We start from the raw sequence: 27,484 nt of genomic DNA, 5'->3' as shown, positions 1-27,484 counted from the left end.
CTGTTTTTCTTCTTCTCTGTTCTGGCTGCTAGCTCAGTACGTTTGTGTCCTACAGTGATGATACTTATAACACAAATAATCTGTGAAGTATCAGCTTTCAGATGATATGTAGTTTGTGCAGAAAATATTAAGTTTTAAAGATCGTTTTTGTTAGTTAGCACCGGAAGTAGCATCTGCCCGTTTTAACTAAGGGCTAATGCCAACGCTTCTTGTGAGACTTGTGTTTTGTTTCTGTCAGAATGGTTCGTATTGTCAGTTAGCTGAGATTCTTCTCGTTAATCTGGTATAACACATTAATAGGTTTTTAAATATTAAGATGCCCTGTGGCTAGTGCTGTAGCGACGCGTCGACGACGTCGACGCGTCGACTTCAAAATATCGTCGACGACATATTTCCGCGTCGACATTGTTGCCAACTTGGCAACTTTGGCGTTAAATTTGGCGGATTTCCAAACCCTCCGGCGACTTATTTGTGTCAAAAGTGACTAACGGCTATTCTAACGATTTATAATGGTGTTATTAGCGACTCACGTATTGTTCTGCAGTTAACGAGCTGCCGTGAGCCCCGCCTCCCTCCCATAGTACTCACAGGCGCTCAGACTGACAGTTGCCTCGCCGCAGCAGAGCTGCTGCTGCAGTCAGAGCAGAGAGGAGACAACCACACTCCCCCGCGTCGAGACTGCAAATGAATTGCGCATGCGCCAACTGCCAAGCCGTCCTGGTTTTGAGCGGGATTTAAATGTAAAATGTAAATGTTTCTTCACTCACTTTCACACTATAATACATTCTGAGTTATGTTCTGCTTAAGCAAAAAAGTAATTTTACATTGCAGAATAGAGACATTTCTGATCTACTGTCGTCTGGATTTAACTCCGGTGGTTTCAAGTTTTGATCCTTGAAGGGTTGGGAACGTTTTTTGTACTCCCCTCTACCATGCTCTCGTCTACAGCCGCCATTACATGATATGCAAAGTAGGCGATGACGTCATTTAGCGACTTCTGGCGACTTTCTGGACAGCCAAACACTGCGCTTCGCTACACACACGTGGGTGTGTAAACAAAGCAACAAGCAGTTCGCAATCGCACTTCAAACACAATGGAGACTGAAAAGGCTACCACCTCCTCCTCACAGGATTGCGCACGAAGCCCTCAAACGAAAACATCTCGCCCTAGGTCTTCAAAAGCATGGGAATATTTTAAAGTTAGTCCTAAACGCAAAGATATTGTCATTTTCAGTCTTTGCCAAATGGAGTTGGCATATCACACAAGCACAACGGCTATGTTGGAACATTTAAAGCGGCAGCTAGCTGTGGTGGCTACCATTAGCAGCTAGCATTTGCTCTCCGATTTTTACATAAAAATGGAATTATGGATTATAAATTCAATAATCTTTTTATACATAGACGTTAAAAACCTATGGATTAACCGATTCAGCTGCGTTTTTTCTCATTTTAATGCCATTGAACACGTCTTTTGATCATATTGACAGCTACGGTGGTGAGACGATCTCCCTAGAAGCTCTGTAAAGGTACGTGTTGTGATGACTGTATTTGCTTCCCCTGTCGCGAGTCCGGATCACTCAGTGATGATACTATATACCTACATACTCTGTGGAGTCTCAGATTTAATCGGATATCTCGTATGTGCAGCTACGATAAGTAATAAGGGTACTTTTATCTTGAGTTCTGTGCCAATGTCCGTTAGCATTTTTCGCTCATGGGTCATTTAGATGCTTCTTATGAGACTTGTGTTTTGTTTTGGTAAACATGGTTTGTATCGTCAGTTAGCTGAGATTATTACCGTTAATCTGGTATAACACATTAATAGTTTGTTAAATATTAAGATCCCCTGGGACACAGTATCGTGACATTTTTTATTTTTACATTACGTTTTTTTTACATTACGTTTTTTATGAATTGAACAACAGAAAAATAATCGTTAGATTAGTCGACTAATCGATCAAATAATCGCCCGATTAATCATTTTCGAAATAATCGTTTCCCCCCAGCACTACCTGTGGCACAGTGTTGTGAAAAAAAAAAACAGGGTCCCCGTCGGCGGGGACCTTCGGGCTTAACAGGTTAAACCTGACCTTCACAGAGAGGTTGAAGTTCATGTGGAGAGGAGGCTTCAGTAGTCTGTCTGCACTCTGTTTAGTTGTACTATTTTACAATCAATATAGTAAATGTGAGGTAAAGTGTGTCGCCAATGTAACCGGTTAGAACTCGAAGTTGCGATGAGGTCTTAAAATGTATGGAAAGGGTCTTAAAAAAGGTCTTAAAAGGTATTCAATTTGACTTCAGGATTCCTGAATATACCCTGTATAGCCTCTGCTCTCAGCCTAGTCTTGCCCTTATTTGTCTTGACAAACTGGTCTGCATCAAAATGTGCCTGCGGAGTGACTTGAGATTACTTCACACACAGAACAACTCAGTTTTGTCTGCCCACATACATAGTCCATAGTGGTTGAATACACAGTATTAGGAAACACTTTATACTTACTGGACATGTTATACTCATTACATACTGTATATAAAATATGACCAAGAATGTGAGACAACTTTATAGAAATTCATATCACGATCTGTTACTGATGCCATTTGTCATACTTTGTTAAACTCACAAATAATAAAGTTCCATAACTTCAGTTGGGAACAAAGACTACACCTTATCTCCCCAAGGCAATTTCCCATCCAATAGGTGTGCTATATAGGTGTGTACAGGGCATGACATTAAGGATTTTGGGAGATGGCCCTGTGGGCCATCTAAGCTAATTTACAGATGGCCCTGAGTCCAATAGAGATGGCCCTGAAAAATGCGCGCGGACGAAATGACTCACGAAAGGTTTGGGGGACCTGCAGGTCTTAGATGCTGTCTGGTGCATTCTCTAGAATTATAAAATGAACCACCACGATATTATATTGTACAATTTCAATTGTATTCTTAGTTTCACTTCTTCTTGTTTGTGTTTGCTGATTCAACGACTCAATGGCCCTCTGTCTGTCAGAGGGCCACTGACTGGGGTTGAAGATGGAACATTTTGAAGGGACACTCCCTTTCTGGAGATCTTGGAATCTTTTCTCCAGGTGCTTGATGAGCACATCTGCAAACACATACAAAATGTCAAATTATAATCCCTGTCTCTGGACCACCATAAAAAAATCATATCATAACAAATGTGAAATTATATTCCTGTCTCTGGACCACCATAAAAAAATTATCTATTAAAACATGTTATGCCCATATTTACTTATGAAGAAAATATTTACTTTTGAAGAAAAAATATTGAATATTTACTTTGAAGAAAATATTATTGGGCACATACCTATCACTTTGATTCTCTTTTTTCGGGGGGGGGCTGCAGCTCAGTCTTTCTCTTCTTTCCAGGTTGTTCACCTTGCTTTGGTGGACTAAGAAACATTGTAATACACTCTGACTTTAAATTATTTGATCATTATGTATTCAGCATCAGAATCCGTAACAAACTGAAATTCCCGCGAAAATGTGGTTGCATTCGATTCATTGTCCGGGTAGTATTCAGTTGCGCCACTTATGTGACAGACAAGAATAGTCAACTCTAATGTCTAACACTTAATGTGGAGAAAGAGATGTCCTGTATGGGTTGATTGTGCGTTGATCTGTTGGTAATGCCTCGGGGTTCCGGTGGGCATGTAAACAAATGCATAATGCTGCGCTACACGTTGTGGCCTCACCCAGTTGCATAGCGACACTTATTGTTTAGTTGTCTTTTAATAAGCAGGTAGTCATATCATTAGCTAGAACTAGCTGGATCTGATCGATATGGACATAAACTCGAGTGAAGTCTAATCTGACGGGAGAGAGAGATCAGCTGCTGCTGACTAGTCGAGACGCAGCTCTGCATAATCACATGCAGCGGTGAGCGGACAACACACACACTTCAGGTTAGAATATCACACGTAGCTATTTTAATTACTTCTCAAACTACCTAAACTAGTTATAGATGTGTTTAGTCTTACTGTCGGGTCAGTCATTACTGGATCCGCGAGCTGCATGATACTGGCATAATAGATTTCCCGATCGGGCCACCAGCAGGTGAGGCTTCATTGCCCGAGCTAAATGCTAGATGGCCCCGGGCCATCGGGCCATCCTTAATGTCTAGCCCTGGTGTATAACCCTTTCTCGTGTCTGTTACTCCCTCTTTCAGCACAAGAACCAGAGGGGGATTCAATGGAGCCTGAATACCTGCACTGAGACCCTCACGCTGCACCCTGAGTCTCAACTCTGTGTTTTTCAAGCCTTTCCCTGTTTTTTTGTATTAAACAAAACATTAAGCTTTCCCAATGGTGTGGTTTTCGTTTTGTGAAAAAGTGCAAATGCAGTGTTTGTATATAATTACCTCACATACTTTTTGCGGTCAGTCGTGAAATTGCTCCTGCTGACTTGAGCCAGCCATTTTTTCCTCCGCTCTGTGTCAGTGGGGAAGCCGTACATTCGTACTCCTTTCTCGGAGCGATTTGAGCATCCCAAGGCAGCACAGCAAACCATGGTGGCGACTAGAAGGCAGCACAGCAAACCAGGACAACACGGAGGAAAAGGCACCGACAAACTGCAAGATATGCTATTCAATGTTTATTGAATTCCATGTATTTGCAATGGATGTTCCTAAAACAACACATTTAACATCATCATCATCATCATGCTGCTGCTGCTGCTAGTCCTTTGATAGTCACCTGTCGGTCTCCTGTCCTTTCTGAAAGCCATAAAGATGACATTAGTCATTTAGATAACTTGTGTCCTCAATTACCATGGGATTACTGAAACTACCATGAATTTAAGAAAATGGTAGAAATTAATCTAATCTGAATTTTACAGCATTACTTTAGATCCCCTCCCTCTAAATATATCAATAAACATTAGAAAGTGATGCTCCTGACTACCATACAAGTTTAAGAAGATAATATTGGTTTTAAAGAATTCAAAGCTATAAATAAACAGCAACAGGCTCTTTAACCAAGGCACTGTTAGCCTAACATGTAAACTAGTTGTTCACACTAATCCTAATATTATCACTTAACATTAGCAAATTCTATTTTATTTTTTAAAACATATTGATGTAAATACATACACATATCGATTTGTTGTATAAATATTGCAAATCAAAACCATTATTCACTAATAATTACCAAAAATTGTAGTTCTATCTCCTGTTATCAATGCATTCACATTGCCCGCCATGAACTTCCGGGGAACGATCCTCGTCTACATGAACCACGTGACGATAACCGTTTTTGGACTTCCGTTGTCGTAACTCTTCTATCTATATGGCGTTGCCTTCACGGAGTGTGTCGATGCGCAAGCTGTCATCCAAAGAAAAGGAGGGTTTAGCTAGCGCCTCACTGCAATCTTTAAAGGTCGTTTTCTCAAAATGAGTTTTTTCTCCTACTCTGAGTTCGAAATTTCAACTTCAGTAGCACGTAGATACACCAAACCTTACAGTTATATTTCTATCAATATTATGAAGGCTTTTACAGAAGGGTTTGTTCATATATCATTCATAGCCTGAATTATACAACATTGTATACCTAAAAACATGGCGAAAATTGATATTTTAGGGCTGTTGACAGTATTTTCTGATTTATGGCGTGATAAAAAGAGATATCCAATATCCCTTCTGTAAAAGCCTTAGATACTAATATGACTACAAAATGAAACAAGAATTTTGAACCTGGCTTTATCCAAAGTTCAGATTTCGATTCCTGAAATGTGTTAAAATATGTGCATATTTAATGAGATAATGGTTAATTTGCATATTTAAACATGCTATTTCAGAAAACATGTAATACAAAAAACAATTGCATTTTTGTAAGTCATTAACTGGAGAAATGTCTAGCTGATACCTTTAAGTTAAAAAAATTACCCTATTCACCTGGGGTGTCTCGCCTTAAATCTGTATAAGTGTTGGGCACCTTCACCGGGAAGGGGGGGATTCCAACACTTATACTTGTTCTGAGCCAGGCCCCTAGTGTGTACTAATCCTGAACACGCCCCCGTTAGTCACGTTAGTCATAGGCTGTTTAATAACAACTGTGCGCGCTTTGGGACGCAGGATGAAGCCACTTGGCTCATGTGATCGCTGATGGACCGGGGGAAAAGACCTCACGCCTGGGGTGGGCCTGCTCTTCGATGCGCTGCACTGCGAGGATTGGAGATCCGGAGTTTGACAGGCTGGTTAATTCCGCCCATCAACACGACACGCCTCCTCTGGTCCCAGGAGCATGTCTGAAAACTACAAATTGGGGAGTGAAGAGTTGGACAAAGTTGTGCGCATGAGATTATTTCTAATCTAAAAACGAGCAGAGCACACAAGGGGAGTAATTATAGATGATTTAAATGGCGGACGAAATATTTCGGGAAAGCGATGGAAAACAAGGCACGGTGAGTGTTCAAATGTGACTTTTATTATGGAGGGTTGATTGACATGTAGTCAAATATCATATTTTTCTGTTGCATTATACAGTATTTGGATTATTTTGTGAGATTTTCCTGATTTGGATTTGGCGTTTTTAACCATCAGCTCTTCATACTGTCAACACAGACATGTTTATGTGGCCTATAAATGGAAATAATGTATGTTTATACAAATATCCAGATTTGAATAAGGATCATCATATCAGCTGCTACAATTTCGATTTCACTATAAAATGATCTAAAACAGGCTTTAATTTCTTTAAAATCAATCATAAATCAAACTAAGAAAATCCCAGCAAAGACTATCAAATATTTACTTTGACTAAACTGCAACATGTGAACAGCTGCACATCCGACAGATAATCAACCTAAATTAAGTGCAGACTGGGCAGCATTGTCTCCAGTGAACTATTTTCACGTGTAGTCGACTCGTCTGACTCCATCCTTCAGTCTATTAAGCGGCTAAATTAGGTTTCTTGAAGGCATCTATGCTGTTATTGTTCAGTCACAGAGCAGAGAGCCTCCTCAGTCTGCTCCTATACTAACATCTTACACATTAGCAGATTCCTTTTGGGCTCGCTGATATAAAAGAATAGTGGGGTTGAATAAACCCTGATTTTATTTAGTATTATATAAACTTAACAGAGTGGTTGGAGGGTGGATTTAGGCCTACTGTGTGGTGTAATTTTCTCCAACCTGAGGTATAGATACTCAAAAGAACGTTATAATCCTGTTGATCTTCTAAGAGGTCAGCTCTAAGCTTTGTTTGCTGGAATTTTGGATGGCAGCCAAGAGAGTAGCTGCAACCCGCTCCTAATGAAAATACAGTAGACCGCCCCCTCCCTCTTTAAAGACGGAGTAGAGGCTCATGTGACTTTGGCGTGGTCCACACAAGTACTCTACCAGGCTGATGTTATTAATATGCAACACACCGCTTAAGTTGTCCTCTTTTCTCAGACTGCTACACAAGTTTAGCTACCTGAGAAATGTTGTAGCTTCATAAAACCTGTTTTTCCTACAAACCAGTTCTAATTCAAAGTGTCTCTCCCAGAGGTAAACGTTTTGAATGTGTCCTGTATCCGTGTTTTTTTTTTTACTTCTTCTGAATCCACCAGGTTCCACTAGGAGCCGTTTCAGCTTTGCCCCAAAGTCCTAAAATCACACATGCAACATATACCCTTTACAATAATGCTGTTATACTCATGCAGAGGGAGCTAATCTCTTCGCAGGCTGCAGACCAGTCCGGAGAATAGACCCAACGTACATGACATATGTTTAAGTACACAGCAGAGACAATTACAATACTTTATCACTTTAATTTTGCTGTATTATTAATTTAATTTGTATTCTATTTTTATCTTAATTTTCATCCTGTGTGAATCCTGTTTTTCATTCTGACACTGTTGCTGCTATTAACGCCTGCATTTGCCCAAGGGGATAAATAAAGTTCCATCTTATCTTATCTTAATAAAGAAAATGCACAAGTTAAAGTATCGTTAATGATCTAAAATACACCAAAATTAACAACAACAGTTATTATTTATACTAAACCAGACTAAAGACTTTTCTTTTTGCCGCTGCTTTTAATTGAACTATTCACATCTTAAACTGCACTGTAACTTTTATCCATGTATTTTTTCTTTTAATGTTTATTTTATTATATTTTCTTTTTAATGACTGATTTTAAATGCCATTTTCTTAATGTCTTTCGTTTTTTGTAAAGCACTTTGAATTGCCTTGTGTTTAAAAGTGCTATATAAATAAACACACATACTCATATATAAATATGCACTGTGTATGCACATAGACATTAACAAATATGGACTGTAAAGCTTTTTATTCTGACATGAAGGCTACATTGAATATGGCTAATACTCTCTTTGTCCTTTATGGGAAAATTAAAAGTTGGAGTCACGTTTTAACAAAAACACCCATCAAAGACAAATATTTTCGCTAATACCTAAGTCGTGTTAATACTTCACTACTGAGATAGTTTACTATGTAACTTTTGTTAGCATCTGACTTGTTTTATCTTCCCATCCTCAGCATCTCACAAAGTCTCTGCTGGCGGTGGCTTTCCTGGCCTCGTTCGGCAGCTCCATGCTCTATGGCTTCAACTTGGCGGTCGTCAACTCACCAGCACAGGTTAGCCATCACTCCCATTGTCATTCTTACTGCTGTCAGTCATCATCCACCTGAGTATTCAAATAGTTTTACCCCAAATGTTTCCAGACTGAATCTTGGAGACTCAATCTTTATCTGTATGTTACGGATGACTTTTAGATGTTAATGGAGACAGCAAAGATAAGATTGCATTTTATTGTCATGTGAAGTCATGTGGGTGTGTATCAAATGGAGAGGCGGCTGAGAGCCTCACTGTGTCATTGATGTCCTGCCATTTATATCCACCTTCTGCACTTCGAATTGTGATTTTTCCGTGGTGTAGTGACTAGGCTGGGAACCATTCCTGTCCCCCCCTCATCACATTGAAGCATGTGAGCTTCAGTGCCACATTTCTTACTACCAGTCAGGGCTACTTTCCTATGAAGGAGATGCATGGAACTCCAGCATATCAGCACATGACGAACACCATTTCCATCAATATGGCGAAGCCTTTAACAAGCAGTTGAATATTGAAAAAAAAAACAGGTTAAGAGTCACATTCATTTAGAGCCCTGTTTGTATCCACCTTCTGATTAAGTCAAATATTTCCTTTCTTTTTCTATTCTTTTTGGTCTCCATCAGTCTCTACTGGATGACATCTGTCTCATTAGCCACTAAATGCTATGAACGTTTAGACTACAGTGGGTTTTTAGAGCTTTTTGAACTTTAAATACCGGCAAAACTTTGAGTGTAAACCAAAACAGTTGTTAACAGCTGAACAAGGAGTTGAAACGTTCCATTAGGGTGATGGGAACCATACATTTGGGTGATAATCCTGTGTAGATCCGACCCCTTGCTTACGGCTCTCCATTGTTCCAACCTCTCATTTTTTAACATGAATATTTTACCAAACTTGAATGATGCAGCATTTACTTTGTTAGATTGGAGATAAGTGCTCATCGTCACACATTTCCCAAATTGCTACCGATGTGAGGTCAAACCTTTGACCATGCTCCATGTGACTTCAGTGTTGTAGGATTCACCGCTGTGTGTCATCTGACATTAGTTACTCCAGTGTGCTCCAAATATAACTTGGTGGGGCAGGGAGATCAGTTGACGTTGAGCTGAGAGGAAATGGTTGAAATAGGTTTTTCCAGGATACCTAAAGAACTAGCTACCTGGGTTTGTATGTCTTAATAGTATGACATTATCAGAAAAGTCGTTTCTGACTTCCTCCACTCTGTATTTTGAGCAGACTAGCTGCAGCATAGAGGTCTTATTTTATAAAATGAAATGTGTTTGCCTTTAAATAAAAACATTTTGGCATGGAATCTGTGTGAGCTAAGCATCAAGAAAGTCACAGCATAATAACTTTCTTAGTTTCTGTTTTGGCTTGACTAGTTCCACAAACTTTAATACATTTCACTTGAGGCTCAGCTTGAAGCAAAGGAGCTTCTGACGTTCAGGAAGAGTCCATAGACTGTATATATAAATGGACGTAGTGTCCGTGACGTCACCCATAGGATTCTGCAGAGTTGCCGTGAAGCCCTTAGTAGGCGGAGTCGGCCACTAACAGCTCGATTGTGACGTCAGAGTCTAATCCCGCCTGCTCCAAATAAGGGCAAAGAGGCGGAGCCGAGGCGGGACCTGCTGCCTCCGAACTGGAAGTAAACAGAGCTAGCTCAGGCTAAGAAGCTAAGCTAACATGAAATACATGCATACCAAGTTACTGCTAACAGTGTAGTTCCCCTATATAAACGTTACATTCATAATCAAATGAGACAATCTGCAAGAGAATTAGCTATATTTTGTTATTCTTAATGCTTGTCATTCACACGTTGAGAAAAGACGGACTCCACCGCCCGGACCTAACGGAGCCGCAGTAGGCTAGCTCCGGGACGCCGGCTGGAGCTAGCCCCCTGCGGCTCCGTTAGCTCCGGCGGCCACCACTGGGATAATTGGGTCCCCTATTAACATTTGCTCCCGTTTAGCATTATGGGCGTCATAGCCATAGACTATAAAAGTCTTACCCAAGGCTGAATCATAAACTAAAATGTATATTATGTATGCATAAAGGGTTACGTCCTTAGCTGGCTAATAAGTAACAAGCTAAGCTACCAAGCACACAAACACCTGCGAACGGGGTTAACATGTATAATATTATCATTTTAGACTTCTTGGAAGTTCTGTTAGTACATTCAAGCGCACAGCACGACATTTGAATTGTCTGGTATTTGTAACAATATTCCCTAAAAGGCACAATCACCACGAACACGGCTAAAGCTAAAGGGTCAAGTACAGTACTATGACTAACTAACGTTGTAGCCTCTATGGTTGTAGCCTAGCAGAGTGGACAAGTTGCTGTTAGCTGACAGTGAGGCATGTACGTGTCCATCAACGTGACCACGCCCTAATTTATGCAAAAACTTTAAGACCTAATATAAATAAAAGGGTCGTGTTAGAAAACAATTCACTCACAGATTCATAATCATGAAAGTGGAATCTAACTATATCGATAATAATATTTATTGCATCCATGGGTAGAAACATGTTTTTTTCTGCTGTAAAGTTGGGCATTTTATCATGGGGGTCTATGGAAATTGCTCTTTTCTGCAGCCAGTCCCTAGCCCATGTATGAACTGCAGTGTGTGGCACTTCCGTATTGGCTTCCCGGCTGTTCCCCAGAGTTTGCCGCTTGGAAGAGTCAGATGATTAAATGTGAATTTCCTTTTCCTGGAATTATGATCACTTACTGTGTTCTGACTCTGAATGACTTACAAAAAGGTATCTACAGTGTTAACTAAAGGGTTCTTACATTGCAGGGTTGCACCCATTTCCCACCATTTTCTTCTCCCTTTCCCACGCCTTAAGGGTATTTTGCTGACTTGCCATGTGGATCATGTGCCCTTCAGCTATTGTGATATTTTTACTTTGAGTAAGTTTACTTTGAGTAACATGAGATTCAAACTAATTTCCCTTTGAATGTACTGGAAAATGACATGTTAACACATGCAACTAGTGAACAGGGCAGAACCGAAAACAAAGGGGCTCCTGCTGTGAGATTTCAAGTGACAGAATCAAAATCAGATTGTATTTACAATATATAGCCGAGTGTCACAAAACCCATTTAGTTGGCTTCAACGATCAGAAAAATAATTATATAAAAAGACATAAGGAAATTACAAAAATACAATACAAATGACATGATAAAATGTGAAATAGAAATTAAATAGAGTGAAATTAAATGAAATAGAATGAGAGAAAAATACAATAAAATGTAGGACCCAGGAGGACGTTCTGGGGAAGACTGAAACCAGCTCAAACATGAGGCTTTATTCAAAAGGAAGGTCTTTAGCTCTTTAGCTGTATTCCTTACTAATCAAAACAGGAAGCTGGTTCCAAAGAATGGGAGTTCGGTACATTCAGTATCTACTTTTGCAGACCCGAGGAACCACCAACAAACCTACACTCTGGGATCGTAATGCCCTAGTGGTGCAATAGGGGATTTTTGAGATAGAATGGTGCCTGACCATTCAGTGCTTTGTTAGGATTGCTAAGGATTGCTGTGATGCTCAAATATCATTTGGCCTGTCAATACGGCAGGATATGATAGAACTAGAAGGGCATTTAAAGAGCATAGACTGCCACCAAGGCCATTTCCATAAGTGAAAAACAAAGTTTGTGTCCACCCGTGATTCCGATCTGTTTCAAAATGCGGTTTTTATTTTTTCTTGACCAATGCTACAACCTTCCACAAAGTTTCATAAAAAACAGGCCGGTTGTTTTTCCTCTTTACACTGCTGACAAACAGACAAAAATAACAATACCTAAAAGCCAAAACCTTATCCAGCTCATCATCTAACGAACGGGAGAAGTATTTGGCAATAAGGCCAACAAGGCTGAGTAAAGATTCATGTGTGATTATTACCAGTATCTGTCATCCACAACTGCCTCCATGTTGTATGAAGGCCTTTCCTTCCGAACAGCAGGTATGTTGATTACACACGTGAGATCTGTCCGTTACCTCAATTAATTCTTGCTCAATCAGCACCAGGCTGGTGCAAGGTAATAACTGAAAACATGAGTTGTCTTCTAGCACTGTACACAGACTGCCACTTTATAAAGTTCCCTGCATGTGTTGGAGACATTCTTGGGACAAATTGGACGCACGTTGTCCAGAGTTTCATGACAAATTGACCAATTAAAACTCCCCTCCTTTCATTACTGAACCCCCACAGCGTCATCCATTCCTTTAAATGATCACGCTTCACTATTTTAATAAACTAAATAATTTGACTTTTAATCTGTTGAACAGTGTAAGTACTAAAACTACTCACACAAATTCAAATGAACTTTTTCCGTCTCCTGTTTTCTGATGTTTCTTCTCGCACAGAGTGACTGAATTGTGTCTCTTGAGATGAATTGGATTACATGTAATGGGTTCTCGAGGACAGCCTGATCTCTGCGGAGTCTTCACTGTCAGATAAACCTGAATGGAATCTGACGGATCTTGTTGGCTCTCGCAGTAAATGTTTGTCAAACCGAAGAAACTACCGCTGTCCTTTTATCAAGCATGCAGTTCAATCTGATCTGATTTAAATCTGACTGTGGGGGCTTGATGAGCTTCTTTAGACTCAATATGGCTGCCCCTCACACTGTTTCAAAACATCTATTCATCCCATTGCACCTAACACTTTTGAAAAAGCAAGACCAATATTGACATTTGGAACCGTGGCAAATAGTTCCTCATGTGAGATGTCAAATGTTATGGCCACCATTTTTAGGCTCCATGTTATTTTTAAGAGCATTCACATACAATCTCGCAAGGAAATGTTTGCCTTTTGTAATAGAAAAATGTGATATAGTGGAAAAAACACAATATCATATTTGGTACATATCTTGAAACTCCACACGGTAACGAATTGTTTTATGGTTTCCCCTGCTGGACAGTGTCAAATGAACAACATTCATTCTTTCTTCCGGTAGTACATCAAAAACTTCTACAATGAGACGCTGACAGAAAGTTACAACTGGATTCCCGATGAGAGGCACCTCACCATCCTGTACTCCGTCACCGTGTCCATCTTCGCTATCGGTGGGATGACGGGGGCCCTGCTGGTGGGCAAACTCGTAACCAAATTTGGAAGGTAAGTGTGTGTGGATTATTTTTGGGGTGTAACACATACTAAAGGCATGTATCTCTTTGTTATAAACAATCAACAGTTTTAAACATCTTTTTCTGTGAGTGCATTAAGTAAAGGGGGATGACTGTGTGTCTGAACAGGAAAGGGACGCTGGTGAGAGCGACTGTGCTGGTGTTTATAGGAGGAGCTCTTATGGGCTTCAGCAGAAGCTGCCGGATGCCTGCGATGGTCATTTTGGGACGATTCATCACAGGAGTACACTCAGGTAGGTTGATTATTCAAATGAAAGCACAACATTGTTTACACTAATTACCTAACCTTTTGTGATGTTTATTCCAGAGCACCCTGTAAATCCATCACTTGCTTTGTGTGTTAACTTAATGTGTCATAAAGTAGTTTACGTTTGAGATTTACTCACGCACTAGTGCCTCTGGCAGTGTTGAAGAAGGTCAGGTCCTTTACCTAAACAATAACTGTATCATAGACAGAGGTGGGAGAAATACTTCAGATCTTGTACTTGAGTAGTAAAAGTATTTAAAAAAACATATTTATTTGTTGATTGATCTCGGAAGTGCTTCTAATGTTTAGATATTTTGCACTGAGTCCAAATGCTATCTAGTTTATGATAGTTTAGTGTTTTTTTATTCAACTACTGAATATTAAGCTTGCCATACAAAATTGTACTTGGAAAAAAGTTTTAAAGTAAGGTTTTGGTTTAGTACGGTGAATGTACACATTACTAAATATGTAATACAACATACCAGACTTTTTCAGGGATAGTCCAGTTAAGTCAAGAAAGTAATTTAATCCGTGCCCTGTATTTTCATGGACAAATACACTTTATCTTGTTGGAGACAGGCATCTAATGTCTGATAATTTCTTTAAATGTTCACTAATGGTAGAACATTTTATCATATGACTAAGCAAACAGCCATTTTCTTTTATGCAGAAAATATATTTGAATGTTTCTAATACGTATTTTTTTACCACAGGTATTTGCCTAAGTGTGGTGCCGATGTACCTCGGTGAGATTGCCCCCAAGAGCCTGCGAGGCTTCCTGGGCCTCGTTCCCAGCATCCACATCTGTCTGGGAGTCTTCATCGCTCAGGTCCTGGGACTCCATGAACTGCTGGGAAAGGTATACATCTTAGCCTTTAAACGCCACACAGGTGTTATGTCACTGTTTACTGCTGGAAACACTTCAAATGTCTGAAGTTTGTTTTCTTTCTGTTTGTTACTATCTTCTCCACTCTCTGGATTAATGGTGTACCAGTGGGAACAGCATCATTTTTTATCTATCCAGCAATTGTTGTCAAAGTACTGAATTACTCAAGTACTGCTAGTCCTGTCTTCTATTCTCTATCCATCTTGTCTTGATATTGCATAAGAAATACACATGCCTTATTTCCCTCAGATTGAAAGACCTGAGATTGAAACTCACTTTTTTAGTTAATATATGAACAAGCTGTTACTCTATAATTAGATGCCAATCATTTGTACGACATGTCCAGTAGAAAAGATAATTGGGTGATAAACAAAATTCAGATTGCTGCATTAAGTAAGGTGACATGTTTTTTGTTTCCCCACACAGGAAGAGTACTGGCCTCTGCTCCTGTCCCTCATAGTGTTCCCCACCATGATCCAACTGATGCTGTTGCCATGGTTTCCAGAGAGTCCACGATACCTGTTGATAGAGAAGGGAAATATTCATGCCACCATAGAAGGTTCGAAACTAGATTTTTTATTTTATTCTTCTAAATTAGTTTTTTTATATTTGATTGTATGGAGTAAAGACTGTGTCATGATTTAAAAAAAAACTGATGATCAAAAATGAAGTTCCCGTGAACCTGTTACTGTTTCCTCTTGAATTTGTTGTCAGTGGTGTTTTTGTTCTTCTGGTAAAATCTCTCTTCTCTGTCCTGTAGCTCTGAAGTGGTACCGCCCTAAAGGAAACATCCAGGCGGAGGTGGATGAGATGCAGGAGGAGCAGCGCTCTCTGTCCTCGATCCACACCATCTCCGTTTGGGGCCTGCTCAGGGACCGCTGTGTTCGCTGGCAGGTCATCACCATCATGGTGCTGAACATCGGCATGCAGCTGTCTGGCATCGATGCGGTAAGCGTGAAAAGCGTTGTGTGCTCCGTCTGTATTTGTGTGTCCTCACAATTTGAATGTGCAAAGGCTCTGAGAGTTATTATATGAGCGTGAGAGCTCATATTGCCACAGTTCCCAGCTGTGCTCCACCCATCTGCACCTCCTCCTGTCCATACATCACAGACCCATACATCACAGACCCATACATCACAGACCCATACATCACAGACCCACATGCAGCCACTGAGCGACTAAGCAGGGGGTAACAGGACCACGCCTCATTATCTCCTGGTCCTCTATGTTAGCGCTACCCCACATTAGAAGGTCTGCCCGTCTGCACACCAAGTCAGACACATCTTTGCACTCATTGCTCCATGTGGATGGAGGCTTGATGCATGCTGGTGCACATGCTAGTACCATTTCCCAGCAGGGGTACCCCCCCTCTGTGTCCAACTGTCCCAGGAACACAGGAGGATTGAAACATCCAGAATTCATGTGTCCAAACGCTGCATGAAATAAACCAGCGACAGACAATGCTAAGTGAATGAACATGTTCTTGTAGACTGAAGATCTTGGACATTTATAATTTTATTTATGATCAAATCTGGTTATTTTACAAGACATACACTGACTTTGTGGAGTTGTTATGGAGATCTGCAGATCTGGAACAACTCGACCATGGACGGAATATTTCAACAACATCTCGACAATGAAACAATAAATACATATATTTTATTATTAGAAATGAATAAAAAAAATGGGAGGAAAAATTGCAACCACAATAAATGAATAGATCCCTTAAAGAACTTTTACATATTACAAAACACCACCCAGCGGTTCATTCAGAGTTACGGGATGCTATTCAAGGTGCCAGCCGCTCAAGGACCTAACATTCCCACACATTTGCACACCATTGGCGAGTGGGAGCAATTTGTGGTTAAGAATCTTGCCCATAGACACATAGACCATTAACTGCAGGGGCTGGTATTGAACCCCTAACCTTGTGATGGGTAGACGAGCGCAACACCTAACAGAAAGAGGCCCCACACTGTAAGACTCTGGATGTAAAGGTCAATCTTCTTTCTGCATATTACCACAGTAGTGACCTAAAGAACTAATTTCTACCCAATTTTAAAAAGCTCACTCTCAAACAGCACGAGGAGCTAAACGATTGAGGAAGACCTCGCCTTAGAGGATTCAAATTAGCCGGTTGAGACAGGTGCAGAGTTCTCCTAAGGTGCCTCCCTCTGGCTGTGTAATTGTGGAGGAAGACCTTGAACAACCAGATGCACCAGAGGGACTACACCAGACAGCTGACCCAGGAACACCTTGGGTCTGGCCCTGGAAGAGCAGGAGGACGTCTCAGAGGGAAACATGCCAGCGCTGCTCTGCTAATGTGGGCGATGAGTTTGGACAGATCGATGAAGAAGACTACTGGAAGAAAAGAAGATGATTGATTTAGCATAGATACAAACCGTCAAACAACAATCCTTTGAGTCTATCGAGTGGCCAGTCTTACATGTTCAGTATTGCAGCGTATGTGATCTAATAGAGAACACACACGATTTTGGTTGTTACGTTCGATTTAAAATGAATAGAGACAATTCTTGTGTTTAAAACAATGTAACTGGTCCAAATGCTCTGACTTCATTTCCTCCAGTTCATGTATGTTTTCTGATTGAATACAGTTATGTGTATGAGAACGTCAAAGCTGCAATGGTGATAAAAAAGCATATGTACGGTTACTAAATCAACAAGACAGCATTTAACCGCACCAATCAGGATCTTGTCCACACCTCATCAATGATGGATGTAGCATCAGCAAAGTGTGATTAATGAGAACACACAAATTAATTTCAGAGGGAGCAGTTGTCAGACGTCCATGCTGATGAAACGATGTATCTCAAATGCATGAGTGATGGGCGGTGTGATGATAATGATCACGATGATGAATCACGTGGACACAGCAAATAAACATAGCGACTTTTTGGCTTTTCTTTAAAAAGAACGTTTCATAGCATCTGTCTGGGTGGGTATCAAGGGTTGGTCCTACGTATTTATCGTGTCATTGACTTCTTTTCACTTTCAATTTTCAGATTTGGTTCTATACAAATGACATATTTAGGGACGCAGGAATCCCTGATCTTAATATTCAGTACGTGACTGTGGGAACTGGTGCCATTGAGGTCATCTCTGGGATGCTGGGGGTGAGTAGACATAACCACACTTCAAACACCATAAAGATGACATATTATATAACACTATCTTGTTTGGTGTTTATATAGTGGATCCATTGTTGGGATTTGTCGCTCCATTTTATACCATTCTTTAGTAAATATCTAGCATAACAAGCCGTGCCACCTCACCTCTGATGAGTGTATTTATAGACTTGACAGTTAATCAAATAATCACCTAAACGAAAATTGATTCATCCAAAATATTGACTTGTTCATAATGGTAATAGTCAAAGATTGCCGGCTGAATACTGTTTATTAGCTTAAGCAGCCAAATTAAAATAAAAATGTTGTAAAAACATTAACCAAATTGCACATTTTTTATTTGCTCTTGTAGTTTGTAGTTGAAGACGGTATTTTCATTTAATTTCATAGATTGAAAGTTAATTGCCAAATTGAAAAAAGTATTTGGGAGATTAACCAATCAGATTATAAGTGTTCATTTTAGTTCTAATCATTTGTTGTTAGTCATTTGCTAATTTGTCCTAAGAACATTTTAAATTAGTCACACAATTGCACCTGTGGGATTTCTTTTCTTTTTCTGTTCACTGTACAAAGGTCCATTTAGGGCATCGTTTTGCAAACTACATTATTTTATAGACATTTTTTACAGCCGTAAAAGTGTAGTTGTAGTGAAATCATTAAAAACAAATAAATATCTGCTGGAATAGGTCTGTTGATACTGGTCCATACTGTATACTCACCCTGACAATTAAACTAATTGATAACAGAAAAAACTGCGAAAGCACAAATCATTGACTTTTATCTTCAGAACTCTACCTTTACTTACTTTTCACATTATTTAACATGAATGCAATGTAATGTGCCAGATTAGCTAAACGGCTAATCATAGATGCCTTGTGTGTTATGGAAACATCGGTAAATATTCAGCCAATCACAACCATTTTCTCCTCTGTGTCTGTTTGCAGTGTTTCACGATCGAGCGTGTGGGCAGAAGGCCTCTCATCATTGGCGGCTTCCTCTTCATGGGTATCTGCTGTGCTGGGATCACATTGTCTGTCCTCTTCCAGGTCATCTGTCATCTGATCCTGTGCTAAACAAAGAATATATTAACAGCACCAGCAGATTGAAGCTTAGACTAGCATACAGTGCATTGTTTTAGATGGCGCCAAGGGCATAACTACATTTACATAATCATTTACTTAACCAAGATCTGGTTCTAATGTATGGTTGTTGTTGTTGGCATACAGTAAGAACACCATATAAGGGGGTTGCCCATATAACTATTTAGAATAAAGTGTATTATATGCTTGAGGGTTCAGCAGTCTAAGATCCAAAATAACTAATCAAATGTAATTCTTCCAAAACCAAAGTCTGTTTAGTAATAATTTCCCTTTTTGTTTCCCTTTGTGGCTACAATGGAAGAATCATAATGAAAAAGTGAATTTTGTACTTAAAAGGCTAATCATGGAAGATATCCACTTGATTTGTCTAGTCTCGCTTACATTACATGACATTGGGATAAGAAAATAACCTAGAGAATAAAGAAAATTGAAAATAGCCCAAATGAGCAGGAGTGTGTCATGTGACACATTTGAAAAACGCTGATTAATTGTTTTAAATGATTTGTAAAATTTAAAAAAAGGTGAACAATTTGAATTATTAGATCATAAGTAACAAATGTCAGGAGCCCCACATGGTTCATATCATGGAACTCATTTGTTTTTAAGTTGTACGAACAATAGTCAAATGTTTAATTGTGAAAAACTATTACACTATAACTATACATTGTTTTTCGTATGTTTACAACTTCTGACCTCTGACTCCTGACTTGTGTTTGACCAATCACAGGCACAGGTGGCCTATATGCGCTACATCAGTGTCGGCTGTGTTGTGGGGATCATCGCTGGCTTCTGCATAGGTCCAGGTAAATACTTTAGTAACTCTCTCTATTTGGAACTCTTTAAAACAAAAATCCACTCCATACATACTTGCACTGCTGCCCTGTGTGTAGGATAACACTGCTCCCTGCTGGAAGCTCGCGCAACAGCAGCCCCCACATATTATTTCAAAAGCAGCACCCCTCCCTACTCCTCATGTGACTGTGAAGAGATATTGTATTTCATTAGTCTTGTAAATTAGGAAATCATAACTGCCACACTACATCCATTCCCACAGCCATTTGTACACGGGATGAGTTGAGTGAAGTGAATTAAGAGGCAATAGTTTACAACTTTGGGAGCCCCGTTGAGTGGACCTGCGAGGATGATGAATTAGAACAAATCTGGTTTACATAGCGTCATTTGTCAAACCGACAAAAATCCATACCTCGGCATGCGGACGAGAATTTCTGTTGCTGCAATTAGACTTTTAATGGCTCATTGTTCATAAGCTAGCCGTGATGAATACGGTTTCCTTTCAGACGAAACCTCGCATGCACAATGACGCCCCCCATACATACCGCAGATGTTGACAAATTACGGCCTCGTTATTGGTTTGACGATATTAAACCTTCCTGCATGCAATTATCGTGAACAGTTAATGAGGACGTCGTTGGGAAAAGCTCATCATTAGAGCTTTTACTAATGCATATTTCTCCTTCATGGCTTTCACTTTTAACAATGAGGAATTATGCGTTTTAAAGATAGGACAACATCTCTACATATTCAATTAATGAGCTGCACAAGTCCTGGCTAAGCTTTTCTGTTTCTTGTGGCGCTGAGTTGGACTTTCTCCAAGTTGAAAACATCCTTCTCTCTTTCAATCTATGACCACAGTGTAATAATGAACACATTATGAACTACACACAGAAAAAGGGAGTGTAATAAAATAGCATGTGAATTCAATTGGTTTCGTCATTGTTCTGTTTATTTTGAATGACTGCCAAAAAGTTCTGTGTGGGATATTGATCAACTAATTGATAAATGAAGATGTGGGTGTTATTTGTACCCAATAGATTCATATAGCTACACATGGATGCCTTGTAAGATCAGACCGATAGATGAACTACAGGGAACATGTCGTCAAAACCTGTCCTTTTACATAAAACATATATGTTTTCTTCTCTCCTTACGTAGCTGGTGTGCCCTTCCTGATCACTGCAGAGCTTTTTAAGCAGTCTCACCGACCGGCTGCCTACACGGTGGCTGGTGTCCTCAACTGGATGTCCAACTTCACCATCGGCTTCGTCTTCCCCTTCCTAGAGGTCAGAAAAAACTTTAAATTCTTCTGTTGGCTTTGTATTTTCAAATATACGACCCTAAAACACGGTGATTCACATCTCATGGGTTAACTGTCAGAAATGAGTTGACCTTCTGGCACTTCAGGTTGAATTGCTCGTGTGGAAGTCAATATACTTTTAGCATATATATAAATATATGTTTTTAGTTAGATGCCTGAAATCCCATAATGTGGTTAACAGAAGCTTAAGTTCTACAACAATAATTACATCAGTAAACATGTTGGTAGTTAACAAGTGACCTAATGGCACGTGGTTACGTAGCCTTTATCTTAGCGGTGGTGATGCGCAGCCTTGGGACAGTCATGTAGTTCCTTTAAAGCAGGGGTGTCAAACTCAATTTCATTGCGGGCCACATTCGCATTTTGGTTGCACTCAAAGGGCCGGTTGTAACTTTAAGACTATATAAAAAATACATATATACATATTTAACATATATAAAATAATGTATTATATATATTACATTATTGGCTCTGCATTGGATTATTATCGGATAGGGTAATACCTTCATAATTAACTACGTCTGAAAGCAGAAGTCTAGGGCAAATATTTGTAAGTCTCTTCAGTGAGAATGTCACAAAATGATTTAAAAAGAAAAGCCAAATTCTGAGAAAAAAGTCAAATTTGAGATGCATTGTGGGACATGGAGCTTATGGGCAACGTGCCTCCGTAAAGTAGCATGGAACCGTATAATAAACACATCATATTTTTTGCAAGCTCTTGTGGGGCCACATAAAATGGCCTTGAGTTTGACACCCCTGCTTTAAAGCCTAACGTTAGATTTGTATTGCTTAACCATAAAGCGGTATTAATATGTTGAGATTATCCAACTTAAAAAAACCTGTAAGTGTCATAACTGTTTGTTTGCCACAGAGCTTGTTTTTTTTCTATAATCTAAAAGCCAATGTAAAAATCCTATTAGCATATTGTCGAGGGAGCCCTTGTGATGCTAACATCTTGGTCGGCCTACACAAACATGTCATCCCTGCATCACTCACCACTAAGGTTCGTTGTAAAATCATCATCTTGTAATGATTTCTAATATGTTGTATAATAAGTCCAGTTGATATTGAAACACTCATCTTGACATTGCACCAAGGATCTGATGTGGCTTCACTCACAGTGCCAGACAATTGATGTGGGCTGTCTGGTTTTGTTTGAATAGAGGCGACTCCCCACAAAGCAATACAATTACTAATTAAAAGCGACCTTGCTGTGGCTTAAGGTCTAGTAAAAGACTTGTCTTGTAAAAGGCACAAAGTAAGGAGGACGGTGATCTGTCTTGTGGAAAGGGTTTGATCTGTCATCTTTAATTTAATTTAGAGAAACAAAATGAACCGAACAGCTTCAGTGCTTTCCAAAGCCATACTTTCCACTTGGACTTATGCTAGCAGCTAGTCAAATACTTATGTGTGATGTAAGTGATGAATCCGAAGATTAGTATCCGCTAACTTTGCAGTCCCTTAGCTCAACAGGGCGCAACAAAATGCAGTTTAGTGTGTAAAAGGTGGAGAAATGTACATGGTAAAAGAAAAGAATAGAATATATATCCAGTAAGGTTTATGAATACAAAAGGCAATACATTGTATGATATATGTAACTTAAGGTATGAGTTAGCCGCTAGCTGGTGAACATAGCGGTGGGTGCATTTAGCAGCTAAAGAGACATATGTCCTGAAGATTCCTGAAGAAAAACCCTGGAAATAGAAGGAGAATGAATATTACATGAACATGATTCCAAATGAACGATCATGTTACTCCGAATCTACGTGTAAATGAGCAACTTGCCAGAACATTGGTTTTCCTTGATTAGACATTTGTAATCTTGTATTCACTGTGACACTGTGTCCCCCCCCCCCACTACAGATGACTATGGGCCCTTACTGTTACCTGATTTTCTGTACCATCTGCTTGGGAGTGGCCCTCTACACCATCTTCGTTATTCCTGAGACCAAGAACAAAACTTTTATGGAGATCAGCCAGATGTTTGCCGACAAGAACAACATCCTGGAAGAAGAGCTGACCTCCAATGGGTATCTCAAAATGGCTGAGATGAACGGCTACGGAACGCACAGCTAAAGATCAAAGGGGCGAGGAGACATACCTACATTTAAAGATGATCTTCTTAGTATGTAATGACTGAAGTTAACGTAGTAGAGGTAAAAGGGGGAACTTCTGTGACCAAGACGAGATCTGCTGCTTCAAGTTTAAAACTACAAAGACCCATGCCAACACACACACACACACACACACACACACACACACACACACACACACACACACACACACACACACACACACACACACACACACACACACACACACAGAATCATTTATGTTTCAACAGTTAACCTCCTGTCAAAGTGCAGCTCCTGTACATAACGTGAGACAGAAGTCACGCGGTAATCCTTTTCAAATCAAGCATCACTGACATTTTAATCAGTTTCTCCGCATCTTAAAGCATTTTACAGGAGCCGAGTTGGTTTCTCACAGTGCTCTGAGAAGTTTCAATCTCCGCATTAGCTTCACTTTGTTCAAACACATCCCATGATCACTTCATTGTTCACAGTCAGGGTTGAATGCTTCCTTTGTTGCTCAATTGACACTGACATATGTTCATTTAGTGACACAGCAACAGCACACACTAAAGGAAGATATATAATTTATCCAATGTTTCAAACAGCTGTTAAATAAGTCACAAGACATCGTGAGAATGATATAATGTTATATGTAACTGCGTGTTCACAGTGTTCAGCTCAAGGTGAACGTTTCCTCCAACAACTTGAGCTGGTGTTTGTTTCTTCTTCTGTTCACTTTGTCAATTTGATGTCTATTTTACGAGAGCTGGATATTGTGGCCATTTCTATTCGATATTGTCCAAAGATACGCACATATATTTAAAGCTTGTTAAAGAGCTATAACTTATCAATAAATCAAAACAAAGTTTAGTTTTTTCTTTTTGAACTGGCCTGTTTTACAAGAACTCTGTGTTTAAAATACGGTGGAAATAAAATGAAGGCTGTTCGAAAAATGGCTTATTTAAATATGTCTCTCTCTCTTTTTAGTTTTTCGCTGTAAGAGCAAAAAAATGAAATGTAATCTATATGCAATAAAGTCATTTACTTCACCAACCACCAATATGTAGCGCAGCGGTTCTCTAGCAAAACAATTATTTTAGGGCAAATGTTTATTACTTTAGCTGTTTCGGCGACCTTTAACTGGAGATTGTGTCCATATATAGAATGTAATACATAAAGTGAGAATATAAACAGACACATCTGATCTTCCCACAAAGCCAAAATGATTCCTAATGTTGACCTAATAGAAAGTATCGTTGTATCGTATCGTGTTGACCTTAAAAACAGTGGTTTAGAAAGTAAACGCCCGCATGAAGGTCAATTTAGTGGTATGATCAGGAGCATTTATCATATCACATGATCATCATCAGCAGACCCAGTGTGCCATTGACTCTCCAACGTGAACGATAAGTACTAATTGACATTTCAACATTTACAATTCCATGCAAATTTAGCAAAAGTCATCTGCTGATGAGGACGATAGGATATGAACAGAAGCTCATTGAATTGAATTCAGTTCAAAGCTGATAATAAGAGCAACTAGTTACAGAAAATCCATTTGGCTGCATTTCATCCATTGTACTTGGTAATTATTCAGTCAAGCCACGGTTATTTAAAAAAGAAAACACAAAGCAAGTGCCATTAAATATTAATATAGCACCAATAAGAAAAAGAAACATTTAAACTATAACCAACAAACACACTTCTTTCTTACTAATAGGATCTATAACAGTGTACATTTAACATAATCTTAAAGGTCTCCTATTATACTCTTTTTCATCAATATATTATAGGTCTCAAATACAAAACATGTCTCTGTAGTGTTTGGCCTCGAAATACCAAAACAGATCGTGCATTGCAGCATCCCATAATCCCCTCTGTTTCAGCCCTGTTTCCAAAGTGCTGATTCTCTGTCTGTTATTTTAGATGAAAATAAGGAGCCACTCCCCTCTGAGAGATATTTGGGGGGGGGGTTACCCTTGGTTGGTGATTGGCTAATGGTTACACAAGCCAAAAAAATCGTTGTGACATCATAGATTGGCCAAAATCTGATCAGCTCATTTTCAGACAGGTGTTTATATAAATGGATCAGGACAGAAGAGAGAGAATCTCTTTACGCATGGGGACACATGTTTATATATAAAAGACATGAAAAAGAGGATTTTGCATAATAGGTGACCTTTAACAGTCTCTGCTTCTTTTCCTACCAAGAATTCTGCCCTGCGTTTGAGGTTATGACCATCTCTGATATGTTTGACCTTCACGTCAAACTGTGTATTGATCAAGGTGTGAATAATCTCCCAGTGGGTGAAACTGCATCGTGACTGCAGTCCTTTGCCAGCCAGGGTTGTGAATGTGCCATGTGACATTGTATGGTAAATCTGGGAGGCATACAGTATGTGCAAGGATGGGAAGTGGCGCTCTCTCTCTCATCTCAACTCACTGCCTTTAGGCTGGCTGATCCATCTGTCAGAGTCCTGCAAACCCCCAACTGAGGCAGGATGGATACTCGTGTAACACTTCTGCTTGAGAGTGAGAGGAGGGTCTACCAGGCCGTCGTTGGAAACATCCCATCTGGATTGTTTTGAGGAAGAGTGCACTTTCACTTTCAGACATGGCTCCCTGTCAAAGCAAAGGAAGGAAAAGGAGGTTGGTTGATTGAGAGTCAACCTTTGGAGTTGTTGATTTGCTGCTGAATGACAAATGGACAGCAGAGCCCTGTGAGAGGAGGACAAACAGGGGCCGTGTGGCTGTTCATATGTAACTTCACTGCCAAACAAAGGGCTTCTTGTCACTGCGACTACAGTACATTTCTGTGGATAATGCCAAAGCACATGTGAAAACACACTCACACACGCAGGCAGGCTCACTCCGCCTGGGGCAGGCAGAAGCTATAAATCAAACAAATAGCATCACAGCCTGGCGAAGGAAGCATTCCAACAGATAAAATGCTCTCCCCCACAACAAAGCCACACTCACTGCGTAATTAATTGCAACAAATTACCTCTCCCTCTCCCTGTCGGCCCCCACCTCGCCTCTTTTACGGCACTGACAAGCGCACTACACGCCGTGCGTTCGCGTGCGTGTATGCGCACGCGGCGCACACTCCTGCGCGCATGGTGGCACCGGTGCCCACACACACATACTCGGCCTGCACCCTTCATAAGTGCTTTAATGTGGCTTATTGCAGTGTGCGGTCCCCTTAGCCGTGGAAATATTCGCTTGACGGATGTGCTTTGTCGCCGGCGCTCCCCGGCGGAGGGCGGCTGTCAGGGAGGAGATGATAACATTAACAGGGAGGCAAGGCGATGACAAATGCCTGTTATCAGCGAACGAGGCCGGTGACAAATCGAACGGCAGCGCCCAGGCAGCCCCGGCGCGGCGTAATAAAAAAGAAGATGGATGGCACACCCAGGCAGGGCCCGCGTTAATGCGATTTCCACTGCTCTCCCTGACTCCCAATTAAGGCTGGGAGGGAAGGAGGAGGGTGGGGGTGAGGGAGAGAGAGTGTGTGGATGAGAGTGTTAGAGGGAGCATGATGTGAGGTAGGGGTAGAAATGTGAGGGCAGGAAGGGAATGGGTGCAGTCAGTGGCATTATGAAGAGGATGGATGTCACCGAGGATGAGGCACGAGTGACAGGAACAAAGTGGAGGAAGCCTCAGCAGAAGATGCAGCTTTAATTGTCTGCCGAGCCCATCTGCTCCCCGCCTCCTATCCCCTTTTACTCACATCTCAATCAGGGCCATGTCTCAGAGGTGTTGGGTTTGTAATATGTCATTGCGGCCAGGTAATGAACAACACCTCCCTCTCTTTGCATTGGCAGCTTGACGCTCCTTGATTAGCCATCAGGTGTGTCAGCACTGGATCGAAGTATTACAAAAAGAGTCCTGCATGCTCTTGTGGTTCTCTATTGGCTCAGGATTCAAGGGCTGCTCCCTAAATCAGCTCTTATAAAAACAGATCTGACAGACAGCCCATGGCTTACAGGCAGACAGAGCTATAGAGATGAGCTACGACTCTGAGCCGGGATGACTGTTCCAACTAATCCTGTCCAAGGACCCAGATGTTATCTCTTTGCTAAAAGGATCAGCGCAGGATATTGAGAAATCGCCGAGGGATGGTGGGGGGCATCTGCGCCCCGAATACCCAAGGGCTGCTGTTTTGTCACTCTGACAGTGTTTTATAA

General features: G+C 40.4%; 1 protein-coding gene across 1 annotated transcript; it reads left to right on the top strand.

The window, feature by feature from the left end:
• The first annotated feature begins 6,370 nt into the window (after nucleotides 1–6,370).
• Nucleotides 6,371–23,298, top strand: slc2a15b (solute carrier family 2 member 15b). Its single transcript, XM_034090918.1, has 12 exons — nucleotides 6,371–6,415; nucleotides 8,495–8,593; nucleotides 13,538–13,698; nucleotides 13,836–13,960; nucleotides 14,688–14,833; nucleotides 15,287–15,419; nucleotides 15,621–15,808; nucleotides 17,884–17,994; nucleotides 18,951–19,052; nucleotides 19,834–19,909; nucleotides 21,060–21,187; nucleotides 23,086–23,298. Exons 1-12 carry the CDS (start codon nucleotides 6,371–6,373, stop codon nucleotides 23,296–23,298), a joined length of 1,527 nt encoding a protein of 508 aa, XP_033946809.1.
• Nucleotides 23,299–27,484: the final 4,186 nt, after the last annotated feature.

Source organism: Pseudochaenichthys georgianus, chromosome 1, assembly GCF_902827115.2.
Source record: "Pseudochaenichthys georgianus chromosome 1, fPseGeo1.2, whole genome shotgun sequence".
NCBI classification, from domain to species: domain Eukaryota; kingdom Metazoa; phylum Chordata; class Actinopteri; order Perciformes; family Channichthyidae; genus Pseudochaenichthys; species Pseudochaenichthys georgianus.
The sequence above is the reverse complement of the archived record's forward strand: the minus strand, read 5'-3'. Positions and strand labels throughout refer to the sequence as shown.